Source organism: Podarcis raffonei, chromosome 11, assembly GCF_027172205.1.
Source record: "Podarcis raffonei isolate rPodRaf1 chromosome 11, rPodRaf1.pri, whole genome shotgun sequence".
Lineage (NCBI taxonomy): Eukaryota > Metazoa > Chordata > Lepidosauria > Squamata > Lacertidae > Podarcis > Podarcis raffonei.
In genome coordinates this window covers 27,631,027-27,645,971 of record NC_070612.1, presented here as the reverse complement: position 1 = coordinate 27,645,971, position 14,945 = coordinate 27,631,027, and the positions used below count along the sequence as shown (strand labels likewise).

Here is a 14,945-nt window from a genome sequence, read left to right as displayed (position 1 = left end):
AAAGGACCCTGCCACGCAGCCAGGGTGGGGCTTCCGACCGTATCCGCCTGGGAAGGGGAGAAGGGTGGCCTCCAAATGGAGGGGCTTCCTCGTCTCGCTCCTTCTCCTCACAGAAGGGAATGTATTATTTCCGCGCCCCCCCCCCCGCCTCAAAAACAAAACCTCCTTACCTGACCCGCACAACAGCGCGCGGACATGGTCGCCCCTCAGACGGCGAGCCCCGGGCTGGCCGCGCGCAAATGCCCTCTCCGTCCGCACCTGCCCGCTCGCTCACTGGCTCAGGCAAGCGGCCTCGCGCCCGGGCAGCAGCCGAGACGCAGCTGAAGGCTTCCTCAGCCGCCCAGCCCTCGGTTGCCGAGGCGCGCAGAGAGCGCACACGCGCCCCCTAGAGCAGATGGCCGGGCCTGAGGCGCGCGGCGCGCTCGCCCCGACGCATGACACAAACACGGGAGAGACTGGCGAGCTCGGCTTCTGCGCTGCTGGGTAAGTTGCCCGAGCCCAGCTCGGAGCGCGCTGGAAGCTTCCGCTGTCGTCAGTTTTTTGCTTGGAAGGAGATAAATGGCTTTCCGGTGCGGGAGGTTAGGAACGGCCCGCCCCGCTTAGGAGACGGGAGAAAAGAGGAAGCAGCCTGGAATGTAGTAGGCGCGCGGCGGAGACCACCTGTCCTCGTTCTCACGCTCCGAAGTGAAACGCAGCGCGAGGGCACCTGGGATTGAGGTTCCCGAAGGAGAGGGCGGAGCTACCGGCCTGCGGGCACCGGTTGGCGAGGCGCCTCCTCCGAGGCTGGTGCCGTCTCGGAAGGAGTGACCGCCTCTCCCGGGGAGAGCTACTGCGGCTTCTTCAGGTGTTGCGTTACCTGCACCCACCCTTCCGCCGTTGGCATGGAAGTCGCTTCCGATTTGATTCTCACGCGATCTGATTCACACGATACGTTTCCTTCTAAGACTAGCCATCAGGGCAGTTCTCTGCTGGACCAGAAGTCTCTTATTCTAGTCTACTGTCCTCTTTCCCACAGGGATCAACCAGATTCCCTGGGAAGCCCATAAACAGGGCGTGAAAGCAATAGTCTCCCACTGCCTCTGGTCAGAGGCAGATTGCTCTGGAGATGAGGTGGAAGAGCTACCGCCCTTACACACAAATTTGTCCCATCCCCACAGCTTGTCGCAATTATTCCTATACTGCGAACCAGAGGGACACTGATGCTGGAAGCAGCAACTTTGGGCACCACTGCAGCAATTAAGATATTGCTCCCGCGCTGGGATCTCTAGATATAAACTAGTCACGCCCATGCTAAATCTTTGTGGCAGTAGAAAAGATAACAGGGTTAAAGAGGCCTTGGTCTGCTTGGCTGGGGGGTTCAGTGAAAAAATCATTCAGGCATCCCATATTATCACAAAATACATGTTTTAGGATTTACTCACACAAGAGCAGCTTTGTTTCAAATTCATCTAGTCCAGCATCCTGTCTCACAGTGGCCGACCAGATGTATCAAGAAAGCTAACAAGCAGGAATTCAGGGCTTATTTTCATTCATGGCTTACCAGGGCGCTTGGTACCAATATCCCTGTTAGGTAGAACCTACTCTCATAAATGTGGAATTAGGGCCTTGCCCTAAATCCACCATACCAGTCTAGGCTGAAGCAAGGTACAGATACACCTAACTTTCTCCACTGTAGAATATGATTTTTATTCACAGCCATCTCTGGTAATACTGACACTCAATGAAGCCCTTTCTTCTACGAAATCACCTTATTTTCCACAACTGCACTGGCATATGTAATGGGAATGAGATTCCTACACATTTTGGTTGTTGTTTTTTGTCTAGAGCAGATACTGGGGAAACAAAGATTCATCCATACCGAGACTTCCAATCTCTGCATCTGGGATTCCAGCCCCCGGGGCATTTCTAGCACAAGGTCTCATTCATCAGTACCATATGCCAAGTTCCCATATCCCACCTATTATATATTATTAACCAATGAGTCTTTAACTTTTTTATTTTTAAAAAAAGCAAAGCAATAAAAATACATGGTTTTTAGAGTTTAACACTACACACATTTTACATGTTTACATTTACAAATTACGCTTTAATCCATATTGTGACTTTTGAGTTTTCACATTATTTGATCTTTTCAGACTTCATAGCAGCAGAAATATTCAATATCCCTGTTTCCACAGTAGTCAAAACACCAATTTTTTTGGTAACCCTGGGAAGAGAGAGGTAAGTTTAATGCACATCAGTTTGTCTTTCTTTTTCTTATGTCTTACAGCAATAGTAAGATTGCTTGTGCCTAACCTATTTCAAACTTATATCACAATTACATAGGTTTAATTAGTGTCAAAATGTGGGCTAGCATATGGAGAACAAACTCTACTGTCCATTTCCATTTCAACTGTGGGTGGGTAGAGAAAGAATACTGCTTCAGCAAGTACAAAATCAAGCTAGCTGTGTCTCCAGTGGCCCTACTGTGTCTGCTTCCTGTCCATGATACTTCTCTGCTCTTCTCAGTTCTGTAACCATCTGCCAGCAAAGGTTATAGGTTTTGGGACTGGAACAGAATAAGGAGGAATCTTTGGGCTTTTGCCAGGTTCTTGAAGCATCATTCATCAAAAAGTCTCATTTGAAAATAGCATAGCTGACGTCCTCCACTTAGACACCTGCCCATGTTAGGTGCACTGCACAAGGATTTGCCAAGCCTAGACTTCCCTGCTTACAAAGGCAGAACAATTGTTGCATCTCAAGCAGATGTAAGAACACCTGATCTTCTAAATCATGCTTGGCATATCATAAACACATTCTCTCCCTTGGGGGAACCAACAGTTCTTAGTGTTACATGCGTACTAACATTAAACCATAGTTAGTTTCAAAGGGAAAAAATAAAAAATAAAGGAAATCTGTATCAAAATCAAGTGAAAGAATGCAAGACTGAGAAACGCTCCTGATCTCATAATAATTAGCTAGCCACACTCCCATCCCCCGAAATATTATTGCAATATTAAGTGCAAAAGTTGGTGTGAGCAACCCTACAACGTTGCAACCCTTTGGTTAGAATGGCTTAAGTCAGCTAGGGTATGCACACTGATGTTCTAGGCCAGTGTTTCTAGGCCCAGGCTAGCAAATTAAATGTTACATTGTGAAATAAATAAATAAATATAAATTTTATACATCACTTGACTGTAAAAAACCTCAAAGTAGTACACAAAAGATAGAATCATAAAATCGGGTGGGGGGACCAATACTTTACAACATACAATAAATTAAAATACTTTAAAAATTCACACCAGTTTTTCTGGGTAGGCATGACTAAAAATGTTTTTAGCAGGCAAAGGAAAGGATATAGTGAGAAATCATATCTGGACATATGATAAGTGTTTAAATTCTACACTTGACATTGGAAGAAACTATTTTAAAATGTTGTTACCTTGATCTATTCCATCCAGTCTTTTCCTTTTCAAATTTGGAGCTGGGTTTTGTTGCTCTTTCAAGACTTCTGCAGGGCAATTGGGTCTTGGTAACTGGCTTCCAGGTGTTGGTGCTGGCCGACTGCTAAAATACTTCTGTTTTAGTGCCTTCAAGAGAACAGAATGAGATAACAATAAAAAATGACACTACTGTATTTAGAAATGACACTATTTCTATAAGATCTGTACTTAAGTTTATAATATGTAGCTTTCTTGGCTAATTAGTAATATTTTGTGTGGTGGGGGGAAAAGAGCGTGAGGGGTGGCAGTGGTGGTGGTGATGGATAGCGTCTATGGTCACTGAGGCTGCCTATAGTTCCTCACAATACCAGTTCTGTGCAGGTTTCCCCCTGCAAGATTCTGTGTGCATGTGTGTGTTGTGTTCTTACAAAGGTCACTTTTTCTTAAATGTGGGCACAGCCAGGGCTGTGCATATACTATCATTCTGATTATTTTTGAAAGCAATACATGCTGAAAGTCAGAGGGATGCTGAATAAGATATACAGTGGTTGAAAGCAGAAATTCACTGACCTCTCTCTCAAACTAGAATTATGCAAAATAGCAAATGCAAAATGGCTCAAGTTGTATAATTTAGTTTTTTGGCACATAATTTAGATTGCATGTGCAATTTCTCAATTTCCCTACCCCAGAGTGGAGTACACATAGCCCTGGGCTTAATGTTTTTCAGTTGTGAACTTTCTCCTATAATATAATCAATATTTGCATGGTTTGTATCTGACTGGAACAAGTTTTCTGGTCACCTATATTTGTGCTCAAATAATTCTGTGTATTGCATCCAGGCAAGCACACATTTTTATAGTGTAGTTAATGCTTAAATAAACTCCTTTTGGATGAAGCAAATTGTATAGCACTAGAACATATGGATTGCATGCACATTCTGAATAAAAATTCTGCAGTCCTGACATCTCATCCAGCTACTTCCCTCTCTTCCCATGGTTTCCCAATTAATATTTGTGTTTGCAAATAGCTTTTGAACTGCAGCAAAAAATATTCAAGGATTAACTTTATGGGATATGCAGTAGACTGTAACATAAATGTAATAGGATCACCATCTTTTGCTTTGCTGTGCTTTGCCTTCAAATTATAGCCAAGTTATGGTAATTATGCACAACTAAAAAGTCTGACTTTGCTTTTTGATGTGGCTTGTAGTACTGAACAAGTTTCCACATCACTGGTCTGTACCAAGAAACACTTGCAATTAAGTAACCAGGGAAATTAAGACCAGAAGGAACATCCACAATGAATAATTACAGGTTCAAATAATAAAAAGGTACAAGCAATTGGAAACACATTTCTCATATGCAGCTTTCAATCCGTGGCTCAGGAAAGAGGGCTGCTTCAGCCCTTTGTTTCAGTAAGAGTTTTTAAAAAGCAAGAAAGAGCTCAAAATACATGCCTCCCCAAGTTGCAAAACTATATACTTGGAATTAAGTCCCACTTAATTTACTATGAAGTAAACTTGAATAGGTTCCGACAACAAGAATGATAAGACTGCTGTGGAAGATGTGCATTCTGCCACAGACACTCTGGGCCAACTAACATATTGGTTCTCATTGTGGGCCTCAGGTTCACAAGTGGTGAAGTTGCTGGCTTGGCACCCTGTTCCTCCTTTTTTGCTTGCTGTCTGAGGCATAGGGAACAACTTTCCTCCACCTCTCTTCTCCTCCAACTTTATACTACTACATTAGCGTCTCGCATTGAATAGAAATGACCAGTAGAAAGAACTTTATGAACTGAAAGCAGAAACGCTGTATATACTTTTGTAACCCAAGAAAATCTTTAATAAAAAGAAGTTTTTTTAAAAAAGGAAATACTTATTGGCCACTAAATATTGACAGGTCAAACAGGCTGCTGCTTCTTGCCCCCAACCAAAATATTCAGGCCCAGCTCACTCTCTCTTCCTCTTTTTACTGTTCAGTTGCTTTGGTTAGTCTGTTACAAGAGAAATGGGATTGGTGACACTGGTCAAATGCCAAGGGTGGCTCTTCTCTTCTCCCTGAAACTGGGTAAAGCTATTTGGTGAGCATCCCAGTCTGAATTCAGACTTTCAGAGCAGTCCTCTGACAGGTGTATTTTTCATCTCAAATGATGTGATCCATTTTTCTACTTCATGAAGCAGGTATCAGAACACAAATTGAAAGATCAGTTGACATCAGAAACAGAGCTGAAATGGTTGTCTAGATCCAAACCTGTTTAGGAACTCACTGCTAAAATATCACAATAAAAATCTGTGGAGGTGCCTCTGGAAGAACTATACACTCCATTACATAAAGCAATTCTGCTTGAGACTTGTGCAGAACTTATTTTTACTAAATACTGACAGAAACAGTTTTAAGCTGATGGGTGGAAATTTCAATTTAAATACCTGAGTAGCTGTGACCCTAGTAGAAGGATTAAATGTAAATAAGCCTTGCAGAAGTTCTAGCAAATCGTCACCAGCAGCACTGAAGATGTGATGAAGTGGCATTCCAGGGAAACTTTTAAAAGTCACATAATCTGGAAGATTGGTCATACCCTATTGAGGCGGAGGGGGGAGAAAGAAATATAGCACAGAGAAGTCAGCAACCACATAATGAATAGTTAAAAGTCATTAATGGTCCTCTCACCTGTAAACACACATTAAGTATAAAGCTAGTCAAACAAGCAAGCAAGTCAAAACAATCAAGTTTCCATCAATTCTCCCTGCCAGCTTTTGTTACAAGGTTGTCAACTCAAAAACTTACAGGCCACTGCTCCTCTGTTGGAGTACCCAAGGTTTCAAATATCTTTGTGAGCTGATCCAGGTCAGAGTCTCCTGGCAAAAATGGAACCTATAGAAAGATGAATACAGTGGCTTTCAAGATTGGTTTGTTCTGAACTCCTACAAAAAAGAAATTCAGCCCTAAAATCTTTGAACTTTTCTGGTAAGCAAATGGCATTGGCTCAGTTTAAAGCAAACACGAGGGTTCCCAGAACAAAGATTGCATTTCCAGCACTCCTCCCACATGTACAAGTGCCAGAAGATAAACCATTTGCACAAGAGCAGAATAAAATTTCATTTGACAGCTGTACCGAGAGCTTACCCTTAGAAGCAATTCAGCCAATATGCAGCCCACTGCCCACATATCCACACCTACACCATACATTCTAGCACCAAACAGTAGCTCAGGAGCTCGATACCACCTGAAAAACAAATTAAGACAAGCTGCATTTCCCTCCTCCATTTATGAGCTGTGCATAGTACCTTCAGTACAAACACTATCCTATTTTGTGCCTAAAGATTTACATCTTATCTTGTTCTTTCTGTAAGAAAATGGTGCAAATCTAATCTTTTTTTTCCTCCAACAAAGGTGACAAAATAGCTGTTTAAGTTACAACTCCACAATTTATTGGCATTCAAAAGTGGATGCAATTAATATTTGAAGGGGGTGTACATGGCCCTCCCCACTTTATCCTCACAACACACCTGTGAGATAGGTTAGGTAGGATTACCTAACCTATCATACTGGCCTAAACATGGGTAGGCAAACTAAGGCCTGGGGGCCGGATCTGGCCCAATCGCATTCTAAATCTGGCCCGCAGACGGTCCAGGAATCAGCGGTTTTTTTACATAAGTAGAATGTGTAGAAATGCATCTCCGGGTTATTTGTGGGGCATAGGCATTCGTTCATTTCCCCCCCTCCAAAATATAGTCCGGCTCCCCACAAGGTCTGAGGGACTGCTGAAAATATTTGCTGACCCCTGGCCTAGAATAACTGAGCTTCATGACACAGAGTGTGGTTTTTGAACCAGGGTCTTCCAATCCTCACCTGATACTCTAAACTCTGCAACACACTGGCTGTCTTGTTCAAGTTCCTATCTTCATGTACACATAGTGATTGGGCAAGCAGATGAAGTTGTCATACCAAGAGGCCAGATGTGTTCCTTGAGGGATCTTTCTCTTACCTTGTTACTACTTGGTGTGTGTAAACTCTGTTAGGACTTCCAAAAGATTTTGCCAAACCAAAGTCAGCCAATTTCAAAACTCCATTTTCATCTAGCAACAGGTTATTTGGTTTAAGATCCTTAAAGGGGAAACACATGAATATGCCATCGCTGAGAATACTTAAATATTTTGCTTTGTGATCAGAGGTTCACCTTAACCAGAAATATGCTTCTGAAAGCAGTGACAATAGGATTGCATAGAACTGAGGCACTAGATAGAAACTACAATGGCTGATCAGACTATGGGAAATGAGACTGTGCCATTTATATCCATTTGTGCCTCTGAGAATCAGAAGGCTTTGGAAGTTGGATTCATTTTTTTAAAAATGTTGCACGCAAATTGCCGATACCTATTAAAAGCTAAAAGCCCAACTACTTATTCTGTCTTTTTTTATATACCAGTTTGAAACCTCAGATTTTGGGGCATTAAAAAAAATAAATCAAAAGGGACCAAGAAACATTTTGTTGTTGTTGTTAAGACTGAGATAATTTACATGGAGAATCACATTTCCATCTCAAACACCTTAATGGGAGCCATTTCTCATTGACTTAAAGGCTGTTCTTTTTGTTCCTAGAGTTCCTTACCCTATGAAGGATCCAGTGTTCATGTAAATATTCTAAACCTTGAAGTGTCATCAGCATGTACGCTTTGATGTGAGAAGGTGTCAACACAAGACTAGTATCCTTTATTATAACCTGTAAAATATATATTGCATTTTACAAATTGCAGAAGCTTAATGCTTAAAAAAAACACACCAGAAAAATTACACAGATGTATCTGTTGGGGTACACAATGTCCCCAATAACAAAACATCAACTAGCAAGCCTTAGATAAATCACTCTCTCTGACCCAGAAATGCTATAGAATTGATTATCATAATGTGATTGGTAATGCCCTCACTTTCAGTATTTTCACTATCTACATTGCTAGATCTATATAAAGTATTGATTATAGCAACTTCCTGTTCTGAACTCTGACCAAATTGTCCAAATTCTCTGTGAACTTTGTATCTAATATTCTTATGTTTTCTCACTAGTAATGAGAATTCCTTTAAGTGGGTGGCATCCTAAGCAATTACAATTATTTCCCTTCAAATGAAGTCTGTATTACTAAACCTACCATATGAGTTATTTATGCATAAAACCTGTTATTCTGCTTATGTTAAAAAGTACTGATACAGCGCCACCTATCTGCACAACTCTTTGGAAAGAATGAGAGATGATCCCAACCCCAAGGGGCTTACAGTCTAAAAATAGATGCAAAGAAGAGGCATACTGTTCTGCCTTCTCTGTTGTTCTCTTCTACCACCCCCTTCCTCCATGTCTCTTCTCCAACTCTTATAACTTCCCCCCAGGACTTTTGGTTTCAATATATAAACAAAGCAAAAGCTTGATCATCGGCCACAAAATTAAGTCAGTAGCCAGTTAATGGCAATCTTACCTCTAGATCAGTTTCCATAAAATCAAATACTAGACTAATGTTAGATTTGTGTCCAAATGCATCAAGAAGCTGGAAGAGAAATACACTCAAATTATTGATGTGATAGTATGTCCTTAATCCAATGTGTGCACACACACTGGTCAAGGTATCCTCTCTAATGTGCCCTGGCAGGTTTACAGCACTCCAGGCAATGCAGAGTGACTGAGTCTCACCACCCTTTTAATTTCCTTAACTAGGCCTGCCAGGCTGTTTTGGGGCAAACCACACCCATCTTTCCCAGGCCTGAAGTCCTATGATACCATGCTCAGCAAAGTTCAAGCCATGTCTTGAAACTTCAACCCAATCCTGAAAAGGAAGAAAAATCAGAAGTGTACTCCTGATTCTTCCCTTGCAGCCAGTTTTCAGTACTTCTTGAATCTGGCACATTTTTATGTTGCCTTGCATAGCAACAGAAACGCCTAATGCCTGGAAAAAGGATAGTTTATAAGTCTTCACTTTTAGGCATGGCCAATCAGAGGGAAGTTCGAAGGGGAATCTGACCTGGGTCTCAGGTATAAAGAGGGCCTCAAATTTAAACACTTCTTTTCCAAGGCCCTTTAAACTCTCATCTATGTATTTATCATATCTGGGTGTTGCTGAGAGTTTGTTATACTGATTTTATTCTCTGCTTCACTTTTATTAGTTATTGCTTTGTTTCATTGTTATTATAAACCAACCAGAGGACTTTGTTATTGGATAGTATTTAAATATTGTTAATACAGAAATATTCCCTTTAAACAGCACTTTGTACTTACCCCTATAATATTTGGATGGCTAAGCTCCTGCAGTAGCTTTATTTCTCTAAGGGCTGTTCTGTTTATACCTGAATTGAAATAAGAATCATGACGATAACAATAGAACTGTACACCCTCAGCAGTGTATGAATTTGGTGGTACTAGTGGCTCAAAGTAATCTTGGGTGAGAGGGAACAGGGATTGGTACTTTTGCCACAATTATTTATGCCACGTACCTGCTAGTTTTATGCCCATGAGGTTAGAGATTTAAATCCTGACGTCACCTAGGCTCAGGTGAGCAGGTCTCTGTACCCTGGGAATAATGTTCATGAAGACTAAGCATAACATTTTGTGGACAAGAGGCTGCTACTATTTTATTTCAAATTGGTGAATATTTCTGATAAGATTCAAGCTCCAGAACACAGCTTCAAATATTCTAGGCAATGCAAGTATTTCGGATCAATGTAATTCCCATTCCCTCACATCCTGAATGAAGAAGATGCTCAGTTTGTTGTAGTTAAAACAAGATTGAGGTACTTTTTCAGATGTCATAAAACTTTCCCTCAAATGTCAGTGTTTCGATACTAGGGAGGAAAGCAATGGCATGGGCAAAAGGAGAGGCTAATTCACATCTTTCTTGCTTCAACAATAGCTAAGCAAGAACTTACATTGGATCAGGTCCAAGGTATTTTAGTCACTGTTCTTCACTATGTCGCCCAGCATCACCCAAACGACTTAGTATGCTCTAACAGTTTAGTATGTCGAAACAGATTGTTTTCCAATGTGTGGGTTGGGGTATGCCTTGGTCCCTTGATTTCATTGGATATGCAGGTGGTAGGAATGAAGAGGACTGCCTTGCTAGAAGCAGTTGATTTCCATCTGAAAAGATGGAACTAAGCTTCTGTTATCGATGCCCTACTTACTACTAGGCAGGACTACTTCAATGTTCTCTACATGGGGCTGCCTTTAAACAATGTCTAGACACTTGGACTAGTGTAGAATGCTGCTGCTAGACTACTGTCTGCCATGTGAATATTGTAGTCATGTTCCAATCTTATTTCATTTCAACATTTACTTACAGGCTCAATTTAAAGTGCTGGTAATCACCATCAAAGTTCTAAACAGCTTGGTACCAGGTTATTTTAGGACCCGCCTGCTCACATGTGGAACTGTCCAGCCTCTGAGATAACTCCTGGAAGCCACACTTTCTGCTCCATCCATACATGAAATCAGGTGGATGTGAATAAGAGAAAGGGCCTTTTCAGCAGTAGTCTGTGAATGTGGAACTGTCTCTTGGCATTGCCATTCTCTTCTTGTTTATCAAATGACTGTAAGCACTTAAAAAAATAGGCTAGCTTTTAAACAGTAACATGTTTCCAAGATGCCCTACATGAAATCTTAGCACTGGTATCTAAAAGTTTTTACAAATGATATTTTATATTGAGGTTACTCTGTTCTTGTAATGATGTACTGTTTTACTATACTGGGCTCTCTTGGGAGGAAGGATAAACTGTAAATTAAACAAAAAACTAAATATTTTAATTGTAAAAAACTTTAGTTGTTATTTTAATAAAAGAACAGAATATAAATAATAAATTAAACTGAATATAAGCTTGCTTAACTGATGGAATGCATAATTCACATAAAGAAGTAGATTCTACTTGAAATCAGTGATACGGAACAGGAAAATTTCCAGGGCTTTAATTTTACGTTGAAAAAATTCCACTTCATAAGTTCATTAGAAACAATGAACAGATGCCAATTACAAATGTAGTATTAGGCAAGCTTGGCAGTTTTTCTTCTTTTTTCTTTAGCTCTGTTGACTAACTACAGGTAAAATAAGCATGTTAAATTAGATCACTCACTAGGATATCAGAATTTTTTTCAATTCAAAATTTTCTAGAAAAATCAAGTCACTGCTTAAAATTATGTCCACGGATAAAAATAAAACAAGAACACTAAAGGGGGAAAATGTGAATGTTTTCTATCTAAATCACCAAAGGACCAGTGGAGTATGGATATTATGCCACTGGTCTACTTCAAAACAAAGAATTACATGGATCTTATTTGTTATCGCTTCCACTCAAAATTGAAAAGAACAGCAAGTCATTTACCAGCATGGTAGCAATATTCTAGCATATGCAAAATAGTTCATTTATATATGTGTATTTCAAAAACTTACCATCTTTAGCTTCTGATCTATGCCCAAGTTTGATCTAAAATAAGAAAATGGTTTAATTAAGACAATATTTCTCATTACCAAAGGCAGGTCAAAGGCCACAGTCTGTTGTTCTATAAGTATCTAAACTGACTGACAGCTCAGTCTATGTATTTTTACTTGGAAGTAATTTCTGAGAGGTTTATTTAAGTGTGCTTAGACTGCAGCTTTTACTTGCTCTAGGTTGCTAAAGCTCTGCACAATTACATAAAACATGGTCAGAACCCAGAAGCTGAAGCTGTTTCTCCTTACTTCTCCAGTGGCAGTAGGCAGGCTGCCCACCACCACCTGGAGTGGTGAAGAGAAGCAGTAGTGACAAGAGCTCACAATAATTTTGTGAGATTTCACTGGAAGCTGCTGCTGCACCTTCTTGTTTCTCCAGTAGCAGCAGGGGTAAGCGAAACACCTGCAGGGACATTACTGCTTAGGATTCCACTGCCTGTGGTAACTGCCTCAGTCAGCCTCATGGGCAGACCAGCCCTGGTTAATGCCATTGAATATATCAATGAACAATTTATGAGTGGCTTAATAAATAAATAAAAAATTGTCAGTGTGGCTAGGATTCCAAGCTATGGTCAGCACAAATCATGGTTTAGGTATGCTGTCAGGTTAAGAAAGCTAACTCACCTTTTTAATAGCAACAATTTGATTTGTATTCTTGTCTCTTGCTTTATAAACTGTAGCAAACTAAAGAGAAAAAGAGCACATCTTAAAAATCAGTTTTCTAATTATATAGTGGCAGCCTTGCTTTTTGTTTAGAAAGTGTTTAGTCTTCTTTTCTATAAAATATCTTGAGGCATGCTATAATAAATACAAATGATCACAATAAAAACAGTAAAAATGTTGAACAATGTTGAACACCTTTAACTCATGAAATGCTATGCCTTCCCTCTAATGTCACTCTCAGCTGGTCAGTACTAGCAACTAAGGGAAATTAATTGATAAATTTCCAGAAATACAGCATAATTACAGAATCCTAGATTTGGAAGGACCACAAGGGTCATCTGGTCCAACCCCCAGCAAAGCTGTTTCAAACATCAGTATAAACCTCAAAGTACATAAATGTGAGAATTCCACATGTAATAATGTCACATATGACAATCTACCCACATAATGAACATGTCCTATACTGGAAGGCTTTCTACGAAGCAGGAAAGCATTACACTCTTATATCCCTATTAAGTGGCTGCACTACAGGGTTTGATTTCCCAATTTAATTTCAAATATAATTTTGTATATAGAGCAGCAGGCAGGACCTAGACAGCCAGCTCCAGCAGCCTGTAACATCAGCATCCCCCCCAAAAAGTCAGACACTACTTTTGAGTCTCTCTCCCCATCATTACCTTCTCACTCCAGCTAGCTGCAAAATGCAGACCTCCTACTTCCTTGTTGGTTACTTCGCAACTGCCCACTGTTTCTCTAGTCACCAACCTTCAAACTCCATTTTGGAAAAGTTTACTAACCAGATGGTCAAGCAATAGCCTTAAACAGAGATATCAGTGATACAGCAGACATATGCTATTTTCTGGCTAAAGTATGAAAAGGTACAAACCTTGCCCCTCAAAAATTTATTCTCCATTGTAAGTCAGGTTTGACCATTGGATAGCAATTGGGTGGCTAGGAAAACACTTTTCTCTGTCCAAAGCTGGATGAGAAAAAGGTCTGGCTGTAAGTAGACTTGATCAAAGCAACAAACTGCTTACACAAACATATCTAGCAGGTTCTTTTTAACTGGTCATTCTGCTGCTGCCCTGAGCCTTCATGACATCAAAGGACAGATCAAAGTCAATTTTGGGAGCAGCCAGTCAACTACCCATTCATTTATTTTTTGTGAACAGCCAATATTTCTAGGTGCTAAGCCATTGACTCCACATTGAAAATGCTTTGACAGAGGCTTCTCGTGGAACAGATATTTTTCTTTCGAATGAGTGCTGTCTCCAGTCAAGCAGGTGCTTTAGGTTTCTGAAATACAAACCTGGGAAACTGGAATGAGCAAACAACCTTCAAGTCTCTGAAAAAAAATGCCTATTGCCCATCTCCAGATGCTTTCTACAACCTATAACACAAATACACCTATGGCACTACCCCAGCCATGTAACCCCTCTTAAATTAAACGGGGCTTATTCCCAGGTAAGTGGAGTTAAGACTTGCAACTTTAAGTATGTATTAGGAGGGAGAGGGGGCGGCTTTTCATAGTTTCTCTGCCCTCAAGCTTTTTTGCAGCCCTGGAGAGGGGCTTCTCTGTGACTCTGCAGAGGTGCTTAATGCAGCTTTCATTTTATGCTGAAACTGCACCTTTTAACCTGGCCTTTGATAGCGGAGACCTTTATTTTCCTATTTAAACTGTATTTTGGGCGCTGCGTTAAACATCGGCTTCACTTTATTTTTAACCGCATCACTGTCCTCTGGGGCCTTTATGGCGAAGGACAAGTGGGGTTGGGGTGGAAATCTTATTTTATTATTATCAAAGAGCGAGAGTTCGCGTGTCGTCGATCTCAAAAAAAGGTGAACTGTGCGCAGCCGACGGCTTAACTGGGTGGCATTGAAGGCGACGCCGTTATTCGGAGGGAGCAACGAGGGGCGTCCGCAGCTCCCGCCCTGGCTAACCCTGAAAACTCCCTCAGGCGGTGCCTCTCCTTCGCCTCCACCGGAGCCTTACGGAAGCTGCTGCTGCCGGCCGTTAACCCTCCCCTCAGCCGAGTCCGGCTTACCTGCCCCTCGCCCAGGAAGGCCAACTTCTCGTAGCGCTTCGCACGCGCGCGGGCGTCCATCCCGACCAAGCGCGATTTAAAAACCGTCAAGTTTACGACGCCTCCAGGAAACCAGCGCGACTCCGGCTCCTCCCCCTCTCCCGTATACCACCGGCCTTCCCACCGCGTTCTACGCATGCGCCACCCCCCCCCCGAGGTTTCCGCCGGTCGTGACAACAGCCTCTCAACACAGAGATAGGAAAGGATAGACGAGCAAGCAAAATCCCTTATAGAGCTGTTACGAGGATAGAAAAACCCGTGGTTTTCTTCTCGGGTCGCAACTTCCCCGCCCACCCAGGAGTGCTAGTGAGGGCTGTC

The 14,945-nt window shown here is 41.5% G+C and overlaps 2 protein-coding genes across 3 annotated transcripts in view; both read right to left on the bottom strand.

Moving 5' to 3' along the window:
* Positions 1-706, bottom strand: part of SERINC5 (serine incorporator 5) — a 37,205-nt gene extending 36,499 nt beyond the window's left edge. The window contains exon 1 of one of the 2 annotated variants that reach the window (XM_053407828.1): positions 171-706. In XM_053407828.1, coding sequence (XP_053263803.1) covers positions 171-197 — 27 coding nt within the window. In that variant the 5' untranslated portion in view covers positions 198-706. The remainder of the gene's footprint in view (positions 1-170) is intronic. The other variant, XM_053407827.1, reaches the window with a different exon arrangement.
* A 1,272-nt stretch (positions 707-1,978) lies between these two features.
* Positions 1,979-14,766, bottom strand: CDK7 (cyclin dependent kinase 7). Its single transcript, XM_053407832.1, has 12 exons — positions 14,589-14,766; positions 12,505-12,564; positions 11,842-11,875; positions 9,681-9,748; positions 8,887-8,955; positions 8,031-8,141; positions 7,407-7,525; positions 6,545-6,644; positions 6,206-6,292; positions 5,848-5,997; positions 3,422-3,569; positions 1,979-2,206 (listed from the first exon to the last, which is right to left on the bottom strand). Exons 1-12 carry the CDS (start codon positions 14,763-14,765, stop codon positions 2,181-2,183), a joined length of 1,149 nt encoding a protein of 382 aa, XP_053263807.1. The 5' UTR covers position 14,766; the 3' UTR covers positions 1,979-2,180.
* Positions 14,767-14,945: the final 179 nt, after the last annotated feature.